Source organism: Poecilia mexicana, unplaced genomic scaffold (genome assembly GCF_051168715.1).
Source record: "Poecilia mexicana isolate PSO_F unplaced genomic scaffold, ASM5116871v1 scaffold_7, whole genome shotgun sequence".
Taxonomy (NCBI): domain Eukaryota; kingdom Metazoa; phylum Chordata; class Actinopteri; order Cyprinodontiformes; family Poeciliidae; genus Poecilia; species Poecilia mexicana.
This window is the reverse complement of record NW_028263376.1, coordinates 21,922,445-21,937,953: the sequence shown is the minus strand read 5'-3', so window position 1 is coordinate 21,937,953 and position 15,509 is coordinate 21,922,445. Positions and strand designations below refer to the sequence as shown.

The following is a 15,509-nucleotide window of genomic DNA, read 5'->3' as shown; positions in this document are numbered from 1 at the left end:
AAATGGCCGAGGGCCAGCACAGACTATAATAGGAAGAAGAAGAGGAGTCCGTCGAGAGTCAGTCGTCTGCTACCGGGGTGACCTTCAGCATGAAGAACCAAAAGGATACCAGCTCGACTGCTGCAGCTTCGAACCAGTCTGAAACGCAGGGACAGGATCCCGGTGAGCCATAAGGGTTCACTGTCCCTTCAAATCACTGGCCGGTCACTGGAGATGTTTATTCCACTATACTGCATAGGAATAAAGCAAAGTGAAACATTTAATATGTAAAATGAAGTATTTAGGCGCGTCTGACTTTGAGTGTTTTAGCAGACTTCATTGCAGGGTCTCAGTGAACGTTCAACAGCTTCAGTTTTAATGAGGCTGATTAAAAGATTTTGAGGTCTGTTTTACTCTTTATCAGGAGACTTCCTGGTCCGTGTCGGTTTAAGGTCTTTCTCATACAGAAAAACGATTAAAGACAAATATAAACTAATGATATTTCTCAAAAAAAAATTATTCACAGCAAACTTAATGCAGAAACTCTTCTTTTGGCATCTAAATATTTTTAAATAAAGTGAAAAGAATTACTGTTTGGGGTCTCCTGAAGCTGAGATTATGCTGCCACCTACTGGCAAAATAATAGCTGTACAGTCAGAGCACAACAATGATGTATCAGTATCATTTTAATGGGGAGGGGCAGAGAAAAGTACCCTGAAGTTTCTGGCTTTAAAAGCAAAAAAAATAAAAAAGAAAAAAAGGAAATTAAATGCCAGAGGTTTGTGAGGTCTCTTCGCTTGCTCTGTTTTATATATTACTTAGAGTGACAAAAGTACTCCAATTTACTGCAACACTTTGATTCCACTAATGAAGTAAATACCAAAAAGAAAAAAAAAAAAAAAACATTTGTTGACAGATTGAACAATCACAAACAGGTGCCTGTGAGGAGGAAAGGGACAGAAAAGTTTAGAGCTTCCTGCTGACAGACAGGCCCCGAGGCTGTTTGTTCATGAATCCTACCTGTGCGACATGTCAGCTTTTAAAAATGTGCAAAATGTTACACAGACCACACACACACACAACTCCGAGAATGTGAATCTTAAAGTCTGCTTGGTTTCTTTTGGATACATACTTAGGGCTTAAAAGGAAGGAAGAGGGCAGAGAAAGACAATGGTTTAATCAGAACAGAAGGACGGAGCAGAAGGAGGGGCATCCACAGGGGGAGAGAGCATGGAGAATTGAACACAGGCTGCTTTTGTTGGCTGCAATCAGCCGGACTGGGACGGCATTTACTGAAGGGTTTATGGCTGCATCAGGTGAGGCAGTGTGAATAGCAAAGATGATTTAGGAGGCTGGTTAGGCTGAAGGAGGAACATCGAGTATGAAAAGTCCTGTAGAACCAACCAATTAGAACCAGGAGGAGGGTCTTAGCGCTGTCAATCATTCCTGTGTATGCATTCCTCACATCTTCCCATTTGTACATGACGTTGACTGACATCACGACGACACCCCTCCTAGCTTTGATTGGTTGTTTTTGACTGGGATCGGTGCATTTCTTCAGACACTAACAGTAGCTCAGGGAGCAGGTGGAGGAGCTTGATCTTTTCACAGATTATCCGTCTCATATTATCCTGTCACAACGTGGTGAAATTATGTAGAAAAAATGTATATGCTGTAGCTTTAAAGCTCGCAGACTCAAAAAGATTGTGGTGTAAAACGAAGCTTCAGTCGCATCATCAACCAGCAGGTAAAACTGATGCCGGCTGCATTTTTTTAGTTATAACTTGATGGCAAATAATAAAAGTACCTGAAGACTGCAGTTATTTCTAAATGGCTGAAAAGCCAACGCACAACTCAGCCATCCATCCATGTTTCTACAGGGTAACTCTAACCAGCTTGAGTCTTTTCACAGAAAAAATGCAAATATCTGGTTTGAAGTGCAGATATCCCCCCTCCTCCTCATTAGGTTTTTAATAACCAACAGAAGAGTACATTACAAAGTGCATGCTGTCAGGTGATTTATTTATAGAACAGAAAAGGCCAGAGCTCCTGCTTTTTGATGCATTCAATGAATAAAAACTGTCAAACGAAATCAAGAAAGAGACAACAACACAGCCAGATACTGAACCACTTATCTCTATTGTGGATGTTAGACCTTCACCCACTATTTGACCACATTATGTTATTGCCAGGTTCATTAAGTCACATGATGCTTAATCTAGTTATAAAAACTATTCTCAAAACCAAAATAACTAAATTATCTACCTTCAGCAGAGGATGCAAACAGAAAAAAACAAAGGGAAATCTTTACAGTCTTTGTGACAGAGCCTTGAAGAACAAATCTCCAGAGACAGAACTATTTTTGGACATCAAAGTATTTAAAGCAGTTCATTGTTGCACGCCATGCAGTAAAGAGCTCATCAAAGAGCAATCTCAGGCTTTGTGTATGCAGACAATAGTTTATTTGTCGATGGCTGTGTGCTTAAGCTGGTTTTGTTTGGAATTACTAAAATATCTGTAACATAATATTCATACGTATATTCAATAATAAAATGTGTGCATCTCACTTTTTTTTTCCTTTATCAATGGATTAGCTTTTATGGTTATATGCCTGTACAGAAGCTAACCCCTCTAACCTCCACCTGGCTCCGTTTCCCACTCCCACCTCGTTTCTTCTGCCCCGCTTCCCTCCGCTCTAGATCCCAGGGCCTCACCCCACTGTGTACAGGAAGCTCTGATTTTGTGGAGCCTGCTCTTCTTGATGATGAGAGAGGGAAAAACACAATGCTTTCTGTGTGCTAGGAAGGAGCTGAACTCATAAAATGCACACACACGGACACACAGAAGGAGAGAAAATATAATGGAACATGCTTTTACTATTAGGGCTCAGTTTTTTTTTGTTTTTTTTTACTTTCCATAAGACTTTCCCAGGAAAATCCCCCTCATCAGGAAAGGTCAGATCCAGACAGACAGCAGACTGGAGAAGAGAGACAGAGATACAGGCAGACCAGCAGAAAACGCTGTGCAGAGACATTCCTGTAGCTGAAATACTTATTTTTCTGGAACCGACTACTGAACTGTGACGAAACCTGAGAGCATATCTGCAGATTTAAAATGATTTTCCACCACTTTAAGAGCGACCACGCTCCCACTCTCAGAAGCCCAAAACGTCTGCAGACAAACATCTGGCTTGCAAACATTTACACAGATGACCAGCGTGAGATTTATTTGGCCGTGAAGCCGGTGCTCAATATCTCACGTTAGCCCCCTTTATTGGGTGATACCGAGTAATTGTGTTCTTTTCTGGAAGGCCTCCACAGTTGGTACCATTTAGGAAAACTAGGTCACTTCCGCCTTCTGTGTGCATGCGTGTGTGTGTGTGTATGCGTGCGTGTACGCGCAAGTGTGTGAGCCAAGAAAACTCCAGTATAAACAAAACGTGCAGGAAGAAGTGCTACTCTGAACAGAAACATCCCAATCATAAACTACAGTTGACTCAGTTCTGCTGCCGTTGCTGTCAAACTCCAGCAGGATCTTATTCATCTGGAAATGTGACTTCTTTCTTTGGGGCAACAAAAAAAAAAAAAAAAAAAAAAAACAGCCCATAAAACTGAAAAAATACGAATTAACATGTCACAAAAACATTTTCATCAGACTACGATTTGTTTAATTATGTTTATCTTAATCTGTAGTAGCTTCAGTAACAAACCACAGAGTTAATTAACTCTGTGCAGTTACAACTGAGATCTCATCTGAGGTCACTGGTTTTTCCAGATGTATATATAAACTTTCATGGAAAGAATACGGCTGCTTTGTGTAATTTCGAGACATTGCAGTTTGTCCACAACACTTGTTTATACTCTGCCATTACAACACCTCCTGTCCTCTCCAATAAAGCTTTCATAGCAGTGTACACCTCATAGCTTGGTTATGTTGTCCCTTAAAGGATATAATTAAGGGAACAAAGAGGCTTCGGTAAAGCCACCAATAGTAACGGATGGGCTACATTTTATAGTAGGGCGGGAATTACGTATTTGAGTGACTTGAATGACAACACAAAAACATTCCTGAGGCTAAATCTTCGCCTCGATACCTCAGTCAATTCAATTCACTGCAAACTGCTAATTACAGGTGAAAAGAAAAAATCTTGTACTGCAAGGTGTTGTGATATTACAACCGCACTACTTTTCCAGTCCAAGTAAACTCTGTCTTACAATGTGCTATCCAGCTGACTTCAGTCCATGTTAAGACGGCAAATACTATTGTTTCTATGTGTGAGACGTTTATTTTGATGTGTGCAAGGAAGTTTCCCTGCGATTGACAAAGTCAGTTAATACAGACTCAAAGGGATTGACAAGTATAGAAGAGCACTTTCAATCTTTTTTTTTTTTCTTCAGAATTTCAGGCGTGAAACTTTGGTTTTAAGTTGGAATAAACAGTAGCTTTCATATATTTACAACGTTCATACACTATAGATTAATAGCTACATGTTGAAAGTAAACCTAACAAGTAACTCAAAAAAATAAAGAGCCTGGAGTGCACTGTGTCATCTCTAGGTCAAAATATAATTTATCAAAGATAATTTAGACATTTTCTACTTTGAAATGAGATTCTTCTACCCAAATTTTGAGAATCATGAAAATCCAAATGAACATTTGTTTGATTTTTTTTAGTATTCGCACCACCTTAAAATTAGGTAAATGTTTAAAAAAAACAATATATAGACTACACATGATTGCTCTACACCCATTACAGAGCTTTATAAAAACTATTTTTATTCTATTTTTTTAAGTTAAAATAAATAAAAAACTGACATTCTAAGTTTTCCTGAATGCAAACATTTTGTCTGGTTCTTGTGAATCTTGTCCCAAGTATCGTCTCGTCTCATTAGTTGAATCCAGTCCAGCTTCAGTCAACAGGAGCTCCGACACACCTGAATTCAGTTAGTGACCACTTACTGAAAAATATATTTTTTCTGTTTATTAAATGAAACAAAAAGAAACATTTTCTAATTTAAAAAGAAACAAATTAACAAACAGCCCACTCATTGTTTCACTTGTTTTGAGCACAATTAAAATCAGGTTTGTGACATTTGTTTTCATAATAAAAAATAATTTATACTCCTGGCAAATTTTGGTTTACAGTAACGTTTTAAAATTTACCAGCACTCTTTTTACGATTGCAAGTAATATTAATGTTTAGGAGTGACCTAGAAAAAGAAGCATTTTATTCACGATATGTCGCCCTACTCTCGTTTGGCTTAGTTTTACTGTAGCGGTGCGTGCTTGCTTATGGACGGAATGTATGAGCCATGCCTAAAACTTATGCAATAACCAGTTTAACAGGAGAGTCAATTATGCGTCTGCCATAGTTATAATAGAAAAGGAAAAAAAAAAACACACATTGAAACAAACCAGTTCCTAATTCCATCCAGTCCACATTCAAATGCTCCTGCGCTTCGTTCTCCCTCATCAACTAATGTTGCACCTGCGAAATACAGCAAACCACTGCGTTTATTAGGCACACACACACAAAAAAGAGAAAAAGCTAAGTCGACTTCTAAAGCTATCACAGTTTGAATAGACAGCTTGGTTATTAAAATGGAAACATCTCTGTTCCATAAAACATATTTGAGCTGTTGAAAACAAACAAAATGTTCTGCGTACGCATGTTACCATATAACAAAGAAGACCTGTCAGAGAGACGCTCCGTCACCTCCAGAGCTGCTTTTCCGCTCGCGCAAACAAACAAACGTCACGCGTCACGTTTGGACGAATCTCAGCAACAGCAGGACACATGCATGACCACCATCAAGGAAATCAGACTGACACCCGGGCCGGCCGGGAAAGAGCCTGAAGCTTCTCACTGTTCCTGCATCTGAGTCATGCTGTCTCACACGGTTGTAACCAGATGAGACAGGAGGATGTAGAGATCCACAGGATGTGTTCTGATAACCGAAATACACCCAGTTCTTCTGTTTAGAAGTATTAGTCACCATGGAGTTTTGTGTCAGCAAATACTCAACGGGGTGTTGCTGCAAGAAGTCAAGCAGATGATTGCATTAAGCTCCTCAGATTCCGGCACATGTACTAGAGAACAACACTGGACGACAGACATGTTTGCTGTTATTCGGAGGCAACATTTATGTACAAAGGGCGGCTGCTTTGTGGTCTCTGGGTTGAAAGGCACAAAGCACATATGTTCACATGGGCTAAAACCTCTTAACTGATATTGTTTCCCAAACTGCAAAGAAACAACCGGGGGAAGACAAAGGCTTCCGCACATGAGAGATGTCTGTTGAACATTTTGTAGTACTCTATTAAAACCTTTTACTGTCTCCTTTGATTTGACTTTAAACTTCCAGAACAGAGAAGAAGCACACAACAAATGGAATAAGCTCTTAGAATACGATGAAATCCAATAGTATTCGTACGCCAAAAACATTTTCACATTTTGTCCTGGTACAACAATAAACTGCAGTGTTTTACTGGCAACTTTATGTAACAGACTGACACAAATGAGTCCATAATTGTGAACTGAACGGAAAATGATACACGGCTTGCCAAACAGCTCCCTCAACCCCAACAGCTGCGACATACATTTATACCCCGTCATATTTTTTTGACACCTCAGATTAAATTCCAATGAAATAAAATCAGTAAATACTTTCCACCTGTGCATGCCTTAATCTCATTCTAGGTATAGTTGTTCTGTGGAGGCCTTAGAGGTTTATTAGAGAATTAGGAAATAAGGGAACACAACGAACAGGTCAAAAACGAAGATTTGGAGAAGCAATGATAGCCTATAAAACAATACCCAAAGCTTTTGACATCTGCCGGAGCTCTGTTCAAACCATTATCCGAAAATGGAAAGACTCGGACTGCAAAGCTGCCAAGATAAAACCGTCCACCTATGTACGCAGACAGATCAGACAAGGAGAGCATTATTCAGAGAAATGAGCAGTGGTGAATCTGAAGGAGCTGCAGAGGTCCACCGCTCAACTGGAAGAATCTGTTGACAGGACAGCTCTAAGCCATCCAGTTCACAAATATAGTCGTTATGAAAAAATGTCAAGCAGAAAATCCGTTCTGAAAAGTCATTTGAATACAGGACAGTCATGAAAGGAAACAAGTTAGGAGTTGCAAAAGTCTTGAGACCGGTATCGAGCTTCATCTCCCAGCAGAACAACCATAGACATCCAGCAGGAGCTGCAATAGAATGTAGTTGAAACTATGCGTGTCACAATGGTCCAGTCAAAGTCCAGACCTAAGTCTAACTCAAAATTTGTAGAGTTAAAAACTTATGTTTTCAGGTGTTCTCCAACCAAAGTATTGGGCTTTTTTTTTTTTTTTTTTTTTAAAAGAGTAATGGGCTAAAAGTTCCTGAATAAATGCAGCAAAAAGGAGCTGACTTTAATTTTCACTTTACACTACATTGCAGTGGTCTACATAATACAATCGATCATTATGCATTGACGTTTGAGGTTGTAACTTGACAAAATGTGAAAAAGGTCAAAGACCAAAAATACCTTTGCAAGTCACTGTTATTCAGAAGAACTATACTTACGACCGAGAGATCAGATTAGCATTCTTACAAAATTCAATAAAACCTGAGCCTGATTTAATTTAACCCATGCGGTTACACGATCCACATAGTTACCCAGACTGAAAAGGTGCTGAAACCTCTCTGAAACTCACCACGATCGATATTTACAAGACACCTTAAGTGTCTGCTGGCATGTCTGAGGAGCTGACTCGTATCTTTCAACTCTCTGTCTGGTTCACTCTCAAGAGAAATAATTAGAGTTCTTGTAAATCCTGTTTTTTTTTCAGCTCTGTACATCTGTGTAGCATCTCTAACTCTAGCTGCCAGATATGGTCACTGAGCTCTGACTTTGTATATACAGCCCTGTACAGTCTACGGTCAAAGTGCGCTGCGTTATTGTAACTCCGGCTACAGCCAACGAGCAGCCGATGCTAGCATCAACTTCTCCCTCACCAATCAGTAGAAAACATTTAGTGTGCTTCATATCTGCTCCTGGAATGTATGCACAAGCCTACCAAGTCTTGTCTTTGATGCGTTCAAGCATGGTGATCAGTGGCTGCAAATCTAACTGCAAATTTGTCTCAGATGTGGGCCATTTACGTCCAATCTTCAAAGGCTAGAGCAGCTGTCTACTTTTGTTTGTAAGGCTTTACATTTTGTATAAATGCCAGAAGCTCATATTTCCTCTTTGGCCAAAATAAAGTGCAACACTTTATTCTGTCTTTTTGGCCCAAAACCAAGTGTCTGTTTTTGAAAAGCGCTCCTACGTTTTGATCAGTCACTCAATCTGTAAGATCCCAAAGTAGACAGAGCTGAGTGACGACAGCATCACCCACAAGAGAGGTGTTGCACATGTCCGCTTCTACTTCTACTGCGCCCATCTACTCCAGTAACAATATGTATTGTGAATTCAGGGTTAGATCAGCTTCAACAAACTATAGACCCAATACATTTTTATATTTACCCCCTGAATACTAGCACATGCACTGGTTGACAGAAACCAGGAGAGAACTACATTATCAGCACCAAGATAAAACTTTAAACGAATCGAGATAATGCTGATTTTCAAAGAAAACAAGCAAACAAACAAAAAAAAATGCTTACTCCAAACCCAGAGTGGGGAGGAATGCTGGAGAGGCACAAAATCTGAGCTGCTTGAGTTCCAGTGTGAAGTTTCCACAGTCAGTGCTGATTTGTGGAGCCGTGTCACCTGTTGGTATTGGTCCAATGTGTTTTATCAAGTCCAAAGTCAGAGCAGCAGCAGTTTGGGAGAATATTTTACAGCATGTTCCTCTGCTGATTGGGTTTAAAGAGACTCTGACTTCATTTTCCAGCCAGACTTGGTATGGCCTCCCACACTGCAAAAAGTACCTCTAACTGCTTTAATCATCACATTATCGCTGCACTTGATTGTCCTGGAAACTGACTAGAAAGGTGAAAGTCACCAGATCCAACAATGCAGACAAGTTGCTCAGCAGGCTGATAGATGATGCAATAAGTGACGCAAAAGGAGCCCAGACCATGTATTGAGTGCATTTACCCTACAGTACAACATGGAGATACTGTTTAGTAGGTCAAAATCTGTATTAAAAGTCTTTTTTATTGGTCTTACGTAATGAACGAGATTTCATCTCTTTCTGCTTTTTAAACTTGTTTAAAAACACATTGTTTTCTCTTTGGCTTTTAACCCAGAGAGAGAAAGCATCTGTGACTTAATATTAGGAAAAAGTTGTCTTATTGTTTTAATATTGTTCTTTGTTTTCATTTTTGTACGGTATTTTGGCCAGCTGCCATTTTGTATTTTAAGTGCCGTAGAAATTAAGTGGTATGGTATTTTTGAGAAACTCAGTGTTTTTTTGCAATAGGTTACGCTGACTAAAATTAGCAAACAATTGAAATGTATTAATGTTGTGTGTAATGAATCTTTATATAATGCATACAATTCACTTTTTCATCTTAATGCATTGATGATTACAGACTCATCTGTAGTAATACAATAAGCAAAACTACATCTACTAGCTGTCGCATTATGTAGAAGTGCAGCTTATCCTTTATTATCCCCGTGTTTCGTTTCCCATTTGAACCAATGATTAATCATCTAATGAATGTGTGCATAGGAACACATTCAGAGACAGAAAACCTTAATTTAGTAATAGAGCTAGGTTCATTTTAATCTGTTTTTGTAAAAATAACCCTGGGTATGTAAATCCTGTTTAGAATCCAGGATTGGAAAAAAGGCCACGCTGTTCTGTGGGTTTATGTTCCAGATTTCCTCTTGAATACTTGGTGACCCCTTTAACCCAGAGTAACTGCTGGGTACTCCCTCCGTGAGCTGCTGTAAACGGTTTCATTTATCATTACTGACATACAGACTTTACTATAAACAAGAAAAGATACAGTACAGGGCTGAAACCCTCCTCGGTGCTCCACTGGGTTCCTGTATAATAATTCACACCCTGGGATAATTATGCTATGTTGCACAGACAATATTTACCAGCTAAGCTAAACAATGGTCTAAATTGCAAATAGTTGTGGGCAAATTTTTGCCGCGCAGGAAACTTTCCTTCCCGTCCCGTTCTCAAACTCCTAAGGAAGAGAGGAGGTGCTAGTAGTAGATCTGACGCTGAAGGATTTTCTTTTCATGATACAAACTCCAAAACGGCCAGCCAGGACATCCATGCTGCCACTCGTGAACCACCGTCACCCTGTTTTTGTCAGAAATACACTGACCCACCTCTGAGGGTAGGAATAAGAGCAAAATCTGTCCATAACGTTTATGGAAACAAGTCAGAGGAGTGCGGTGGACCTCAGACTGAGAGGCATGCTATCCCATCCCACCACAGTTTATTTGTGATGTGGTTTGTTTTAATAGATTCTCCGATGATTCGATGCAAGCAGCCCGCAACCCGCACGACCCCGCTATCGTAAATACAAAAATAAGCATCGGAAAGCGCTCTGACTGGTGGTAGGGTTCCCACGTGGAAGTACAGTTAAGGGAAAAAGAAATAACATATCTGATTGTGTGTGTGTGTGTGTGTGTGTGTGTGTGTGTGCGCGCGCGTTTGTTTGTAATACCTTGTGGGGACAATTTTCCTGACATATACTACGTTGTGGGGACCAATTGCTCCTTGTGGGGACCGGAGCCTCGTCCCCACAAGAGGAAACCCTGTTTTTGGGCCAGAGTTAGGGCTAAGGTATGAATTGAGTTTTGGTTAGGGTTAGGTATGTGATGGTTAGGGTTAGGAAAAGGGTAAAGGTAAGGTTTAGGCTGTAGAAATGAATGGAAGTCAATGGAAAGTCCCCACAAAGATAGCAACACAAATGTGTGTGTGTGTGTGCTGTGCTGTGCTGGGGGATGAAGGTTTAAGGAAGAGGGGGCAAAAGATTGATCTGGGACAGTGTGGGAGAGAGAGAAGGAACGGGAAAAACACAACAAACGAAAAAAAAAAAAATAATGAAGAGCAAGGCCTTGAGAGTGAATATGAATGTGTGTGTGGGAGAGAAACGATACAGTGCTGAACTGCAGGAAAAAGAAAGTCAGCCAGGAGGACGGCAGATCGATCCCTCCCCTGAGCCTCACAACAAACAGACTCTCTTTCACTCTGCATAGTTTACCTCAGTTGCAGCCTGATATCGTCCCATCAGCACTTCATGTCAGTCATACCCTCCTACCACTTATTTGTCTTAGGCATTACTAAAGCAGATGTATGCAAAAGTATAAAGAAAGAAAGAAAGCCTGATTTTTTTTAACTTAATTTCCAGTAAATCCATGGTTTAATATTAATAAAAACAAAACAAAACAAAACATTAAAGCTATGAGTCAGACTATCCAGTAAAATCAATCAATCTCCTTAGAGCACGTCATGCTCAGATTTTCTATTTGGTCTGATTTTTTTGTTGTAAATTGTAACATGATCCAGATTTTCCCAGGAAAAATAAAATAAAAGGATATTTCTAGTAACGTCCAAGTTCATTTAAAAATCTCACTTAGCTTTTTTTCCCCCCCCCATTTTTATTTGTAATCATAAACATGTTTATTAGTATTCTGTATGGCAGCAGCACAGCATTTAAACTTTGTGAGAAAAGTGTTTCAGTAAACTTTGTTTTGACAACTAAATGTTGGTCATTTCACGCCTTTGAAGCGCAAGTCCGAACAACCTTGAAAGGTTCTATGCCTCAATTTGTAACTTTTTTCTATCAGTTTTCTGTTTACTGTAAGCATTTGCAGCTCCAATAATGATGTTCCAGTGAACATCTAATGATGTTCTGGACGATGAGAATTACTTTGATATTTCATAAGCCATAATCAGAACCACAATCAATGCTAGTAGGGAATAATACAACATTTTTTGGAAATACACTACAAAATTAAATCATATAAAGAAGTTTAGCCTTTTAATTATATTACCTAATTACAAATATCAATAAAACGACGCACAGCTATTTATGCACATGTTGACGAAATAACTTGTTTATGTCCAATAAGCAAGCAGAAATTTGAAGGAATGAAATGGCAAGGGTTGGGTAGAAAATGTCAAAGGGGCCAAACTGACCTGAAGCCCAGTGAAACACATGGAAGCGGTTTGTGAAGAGGACCAGTGCAGACCGGAATGGCCAGATATCATTATCAGAGATCAGACCGAGTTAAAATAAAAAACATCTGGCCTGGTCAGTGTGTTGCATTAAGACCGTTTTAAGGTCCAAAGATTTCCTGCAAAACTGCCGGCTCACAAGCTACTTTTGCTAATAGATAAAAATATAAATCAGCCTCATACTACCAGTTATAGTACAGTCTGTCCTACTGCCATCATTCAGTCAACATCAGAAGGAAGAAAGGTAATCCCAAAGATCAGCAGTCAGTTCCACAATACTCACAAATCATTTAACAATTTAGGTCTTGCAGGCGGAATACACCTTTTTACCCATTTTACAAACAAGGAATATGCACAGGAGCCAATAAGATGGCAACATTCAAAAAGAATGTTGCCATCTTTCAGACCATTATGCAAGTCCTGTCATAGTTAAATTTACCTTACCCCCATCAGTCACCGCACCATTAATCCTGGCTTGGGAAAGATGCAAAAAATGTTGCAGTGTTGCAACAAAATGCATCACCATCTTTGTTAAAATCTGTCAAAGTCACGTGCTAATCCATCTACCAGACATAATTGTATTTGTATGAATTTAATGTATTGCTCTATTGTGTGTTACTGAAAATTAGTTGGATCTTTTTTTGTCGTCTAAACGGTCTTGTTGCGTATTTGTTGTAAATTGGCGCTGATCAACTCCATTCGTGAGCCTTTTGTGACCCAAATAAGTACAAAATAGTGTTGGCATTTTTTTCTTCTTCAGTAAATTTGTAATTAAATCAGCCATTTCTGAAATTTTGCACTGGAAATCCAAACTTTATTACTCACCTTTAACTTTTTTGACAGTGTACATCTGGTAGTGGAAAAAATAAATAAATACAGCACTCGATATATCTTTAAGACTGAACCAACATGAAGATGGACAGCTAGGGAGTATGTTAATTATTTAGCTGTGGCAGAAATGCAAGTCAGGATCTCATGAAATCATCTTGCTACTAAAAATATGTCTGGCCACATTGCAGAAGGGAAACCACAGAACCATACACTCATCTCTAACTTATGGCCTTCTACCAACCTGCAGGACAGATATGCATCCAGACGCTTTCATAGACCTACAGACTTTTAATATCTGCCTCACACACACTGCTACTCCTCCACTTAGATCACATTCCTCACAGGGACACTGTTACAGCCACTCACAATAGGGAGGACAGTGCAGAAGCCCTCTTGTTATCAGAAAGTGTGTTTACAGCTTGATTTCCGGTCACGGCTTACCAACTAAATTACTGCAGATATAATGTGAGTGTTTGTGTGTTTCAGAGAGAAGGGGCTCAGTCAGACCGGAGACACAGTGAGGTCAGGGCCTTTTCTCTCAGGGTTTGGCACCGCTTTGCTCCTATTCTTGCCCTCTCTGTCCGTCAGCCCGAGCTCCCAAGAAGCTCTAATATTAATGCTCCCTTCAGTTTGTGTTTATGAGGCCGCCTGACGAGCATAACAAGTCTTTTTTTTTTAAATTCTCTTGTTAGATACGGGCCTGCAGCTGCCCCGCTGACAGCTGGCAAAAGCATTTTTGGAGATTCAAATCCTGTGCGCCAAACCCGCCGCGACTATCTGGAAACAACTCCGGAAAAGTGGAGGCTGTTTTCAATGCAGACCGAATGATCTGGGAGGGCAGTTCACTTACCCGTCGCTGAAACCCCCTGCATTTTTTTTCCACAAAGTTTCTCTCAGGTCCTCCCCTGCTGAAGTCGTCTTTTTTCTCGGAGAAACTGGCAGCAACAGCGGTGGCTCCAGCGTACCGCGGACTAACAAAACTCTTAAGAGCGCTCCTCTTCTCCTCTTCGCCGACAAAAACTAACAGCGACACCGGGGACTCTTCATTGTGTCCTAATGTACAAAAAAATGTTATCCAGGTCAGATTTTGTGCAGAATTAGAGCCCTGTATTCCTCCATGTAGCCCTTTCTCCTCCCCTCTCCTCCGGAGGCTGAACTCTCTCCTCTCCGTGCCGCTGGAAAAATGAATTGCGCGCTCCCGTCTGTGCAAGGCGCAAGCACGACAATCCCATTCATTTATATGTAGAATTGAGACTTTAGAAAATAATAAAAACAGTGAAAAGCTAAAGGTCTATCTTTTAACAGTTGAATGTGTTTCAGCTCTATAAAACTAATACAGATAGAGTTTAATGTCAAACACTTAGCAGTGGCGCTACCAAGGAGGGGCCAGGAGGCTTGACCCTAACCAATCACATTCTGTTTTAGGTTTGCAGTTGAGAGAAGGGGAAGCTTAAAATATAAAAGAGCTCGTAAAGTGATTGTGGTTTAAAAATCTATGTTTTTTTTAATTAATTAAGTCCTTAGATACAGTGAATTTCCAATGTATATTGTTATAAGGACAATAGTTGCACACATATAGCTAAAATCTGCACATATTTGGAACCCATCTCTTAACAAGTCAGATAATTGTCTGCTTTTTAAACACCAGTTAACATGTATGGTAGACTGCCACAGAACCTAATATGGTCGTCCTTATTTCCACTGTTCAGACAACCTCAAGTCCCCCATTGGATATCAAGTCCAATGAAAATTAAAGGCACTCAGACTGAAAACACTCGTATCTCAACTTCCCACTCTGCATTATCTTTACCATATTTTATGTGCTTTATGGGGAAAAAAAATGCACAAATAGGCAAACTTTCTGTGAATAATGTGGAGTTGCACTTCACAGGAAAATCAATGAATATAGAACAACAAATAGGCTTGGGTTCACTGTATCTCCATATTTTTGAACTACTTAAGCCTGGTTTTTGCTTAAGTCAATTTGCTAGCTAAACAGAGCTAATTTCCGCTACTATGCTAATAGCATGTTCAAATGAGCTAATATGCTATATTTATCTAGTAAGCTAACATCAACCATTATTAGCACTTTAACTATAACAATATGAAAGTATGTAACACGTAACATAAAATTGTAACATAAATAAATATGTGAAGCTAAAGTCATGAGTTAAAACACACACACACACACAGAAGAACTGTAAAAGAGTAAGAGGATCTCAGTATGTTCTAAAGTTGTATCAAACTCTATCCTTTTGCTCATTCTAATTCATTATGAATTGCTTTCTGTTTTCAAGCACTGCTGTATCTTCAGCAAATGACATGCCCACTGGCACAGAGGCATGACACTGGCTGTCACGTGAAGTCATGAAAAGGATGAAGAGGCCCGTTTCAATAGGCGGCTCTGCATGGAGAGCTCCACATCTGCCAAGTAGTGTGGAAAAAATCTTGGAGCACAAACTGGGACAAGGTTTCCATGTCACTGCCCAGGCTTTCTCCGGGTCTCCTAACTGATTCCAAGTTTTCAGAGTATTCAGTGACTGCTGTGATCTTAATAAGCAA

The 15,509-nt window shown here is 39.7% G+C and overlaps 1 protein-coding gene across 2 annotated transcripts in view; it reads right to left on the bottom strand.

Moving 5' to 3' along the window:
• fgd (faciogenital dysplasia) overlaps nucleotides 1-14,134 on the bottom strand; it is a 64,859-nt gene extending 50,725 nt beyond the window's left edge. For both annotated transcript variants that reach the window (XM_014997141.2, XM_014997142.2), the window contains exon 1: nucleotides 13,798-14,134. In XM_014997141.2, coding sequence (XP_014852627.2) covers nucleotides 13,798-13,819 — 22 coding nt within the window. In that variant the 5' untranslated portion in view covers nucleotides 13,820-14,134. The remainder of the gene's footprint in view (nucleotides 1-13,797) is intronic.
• Between the last annotated feature and the right edge of the window lie 1,375 nt (nucleotides 14,135-15,509).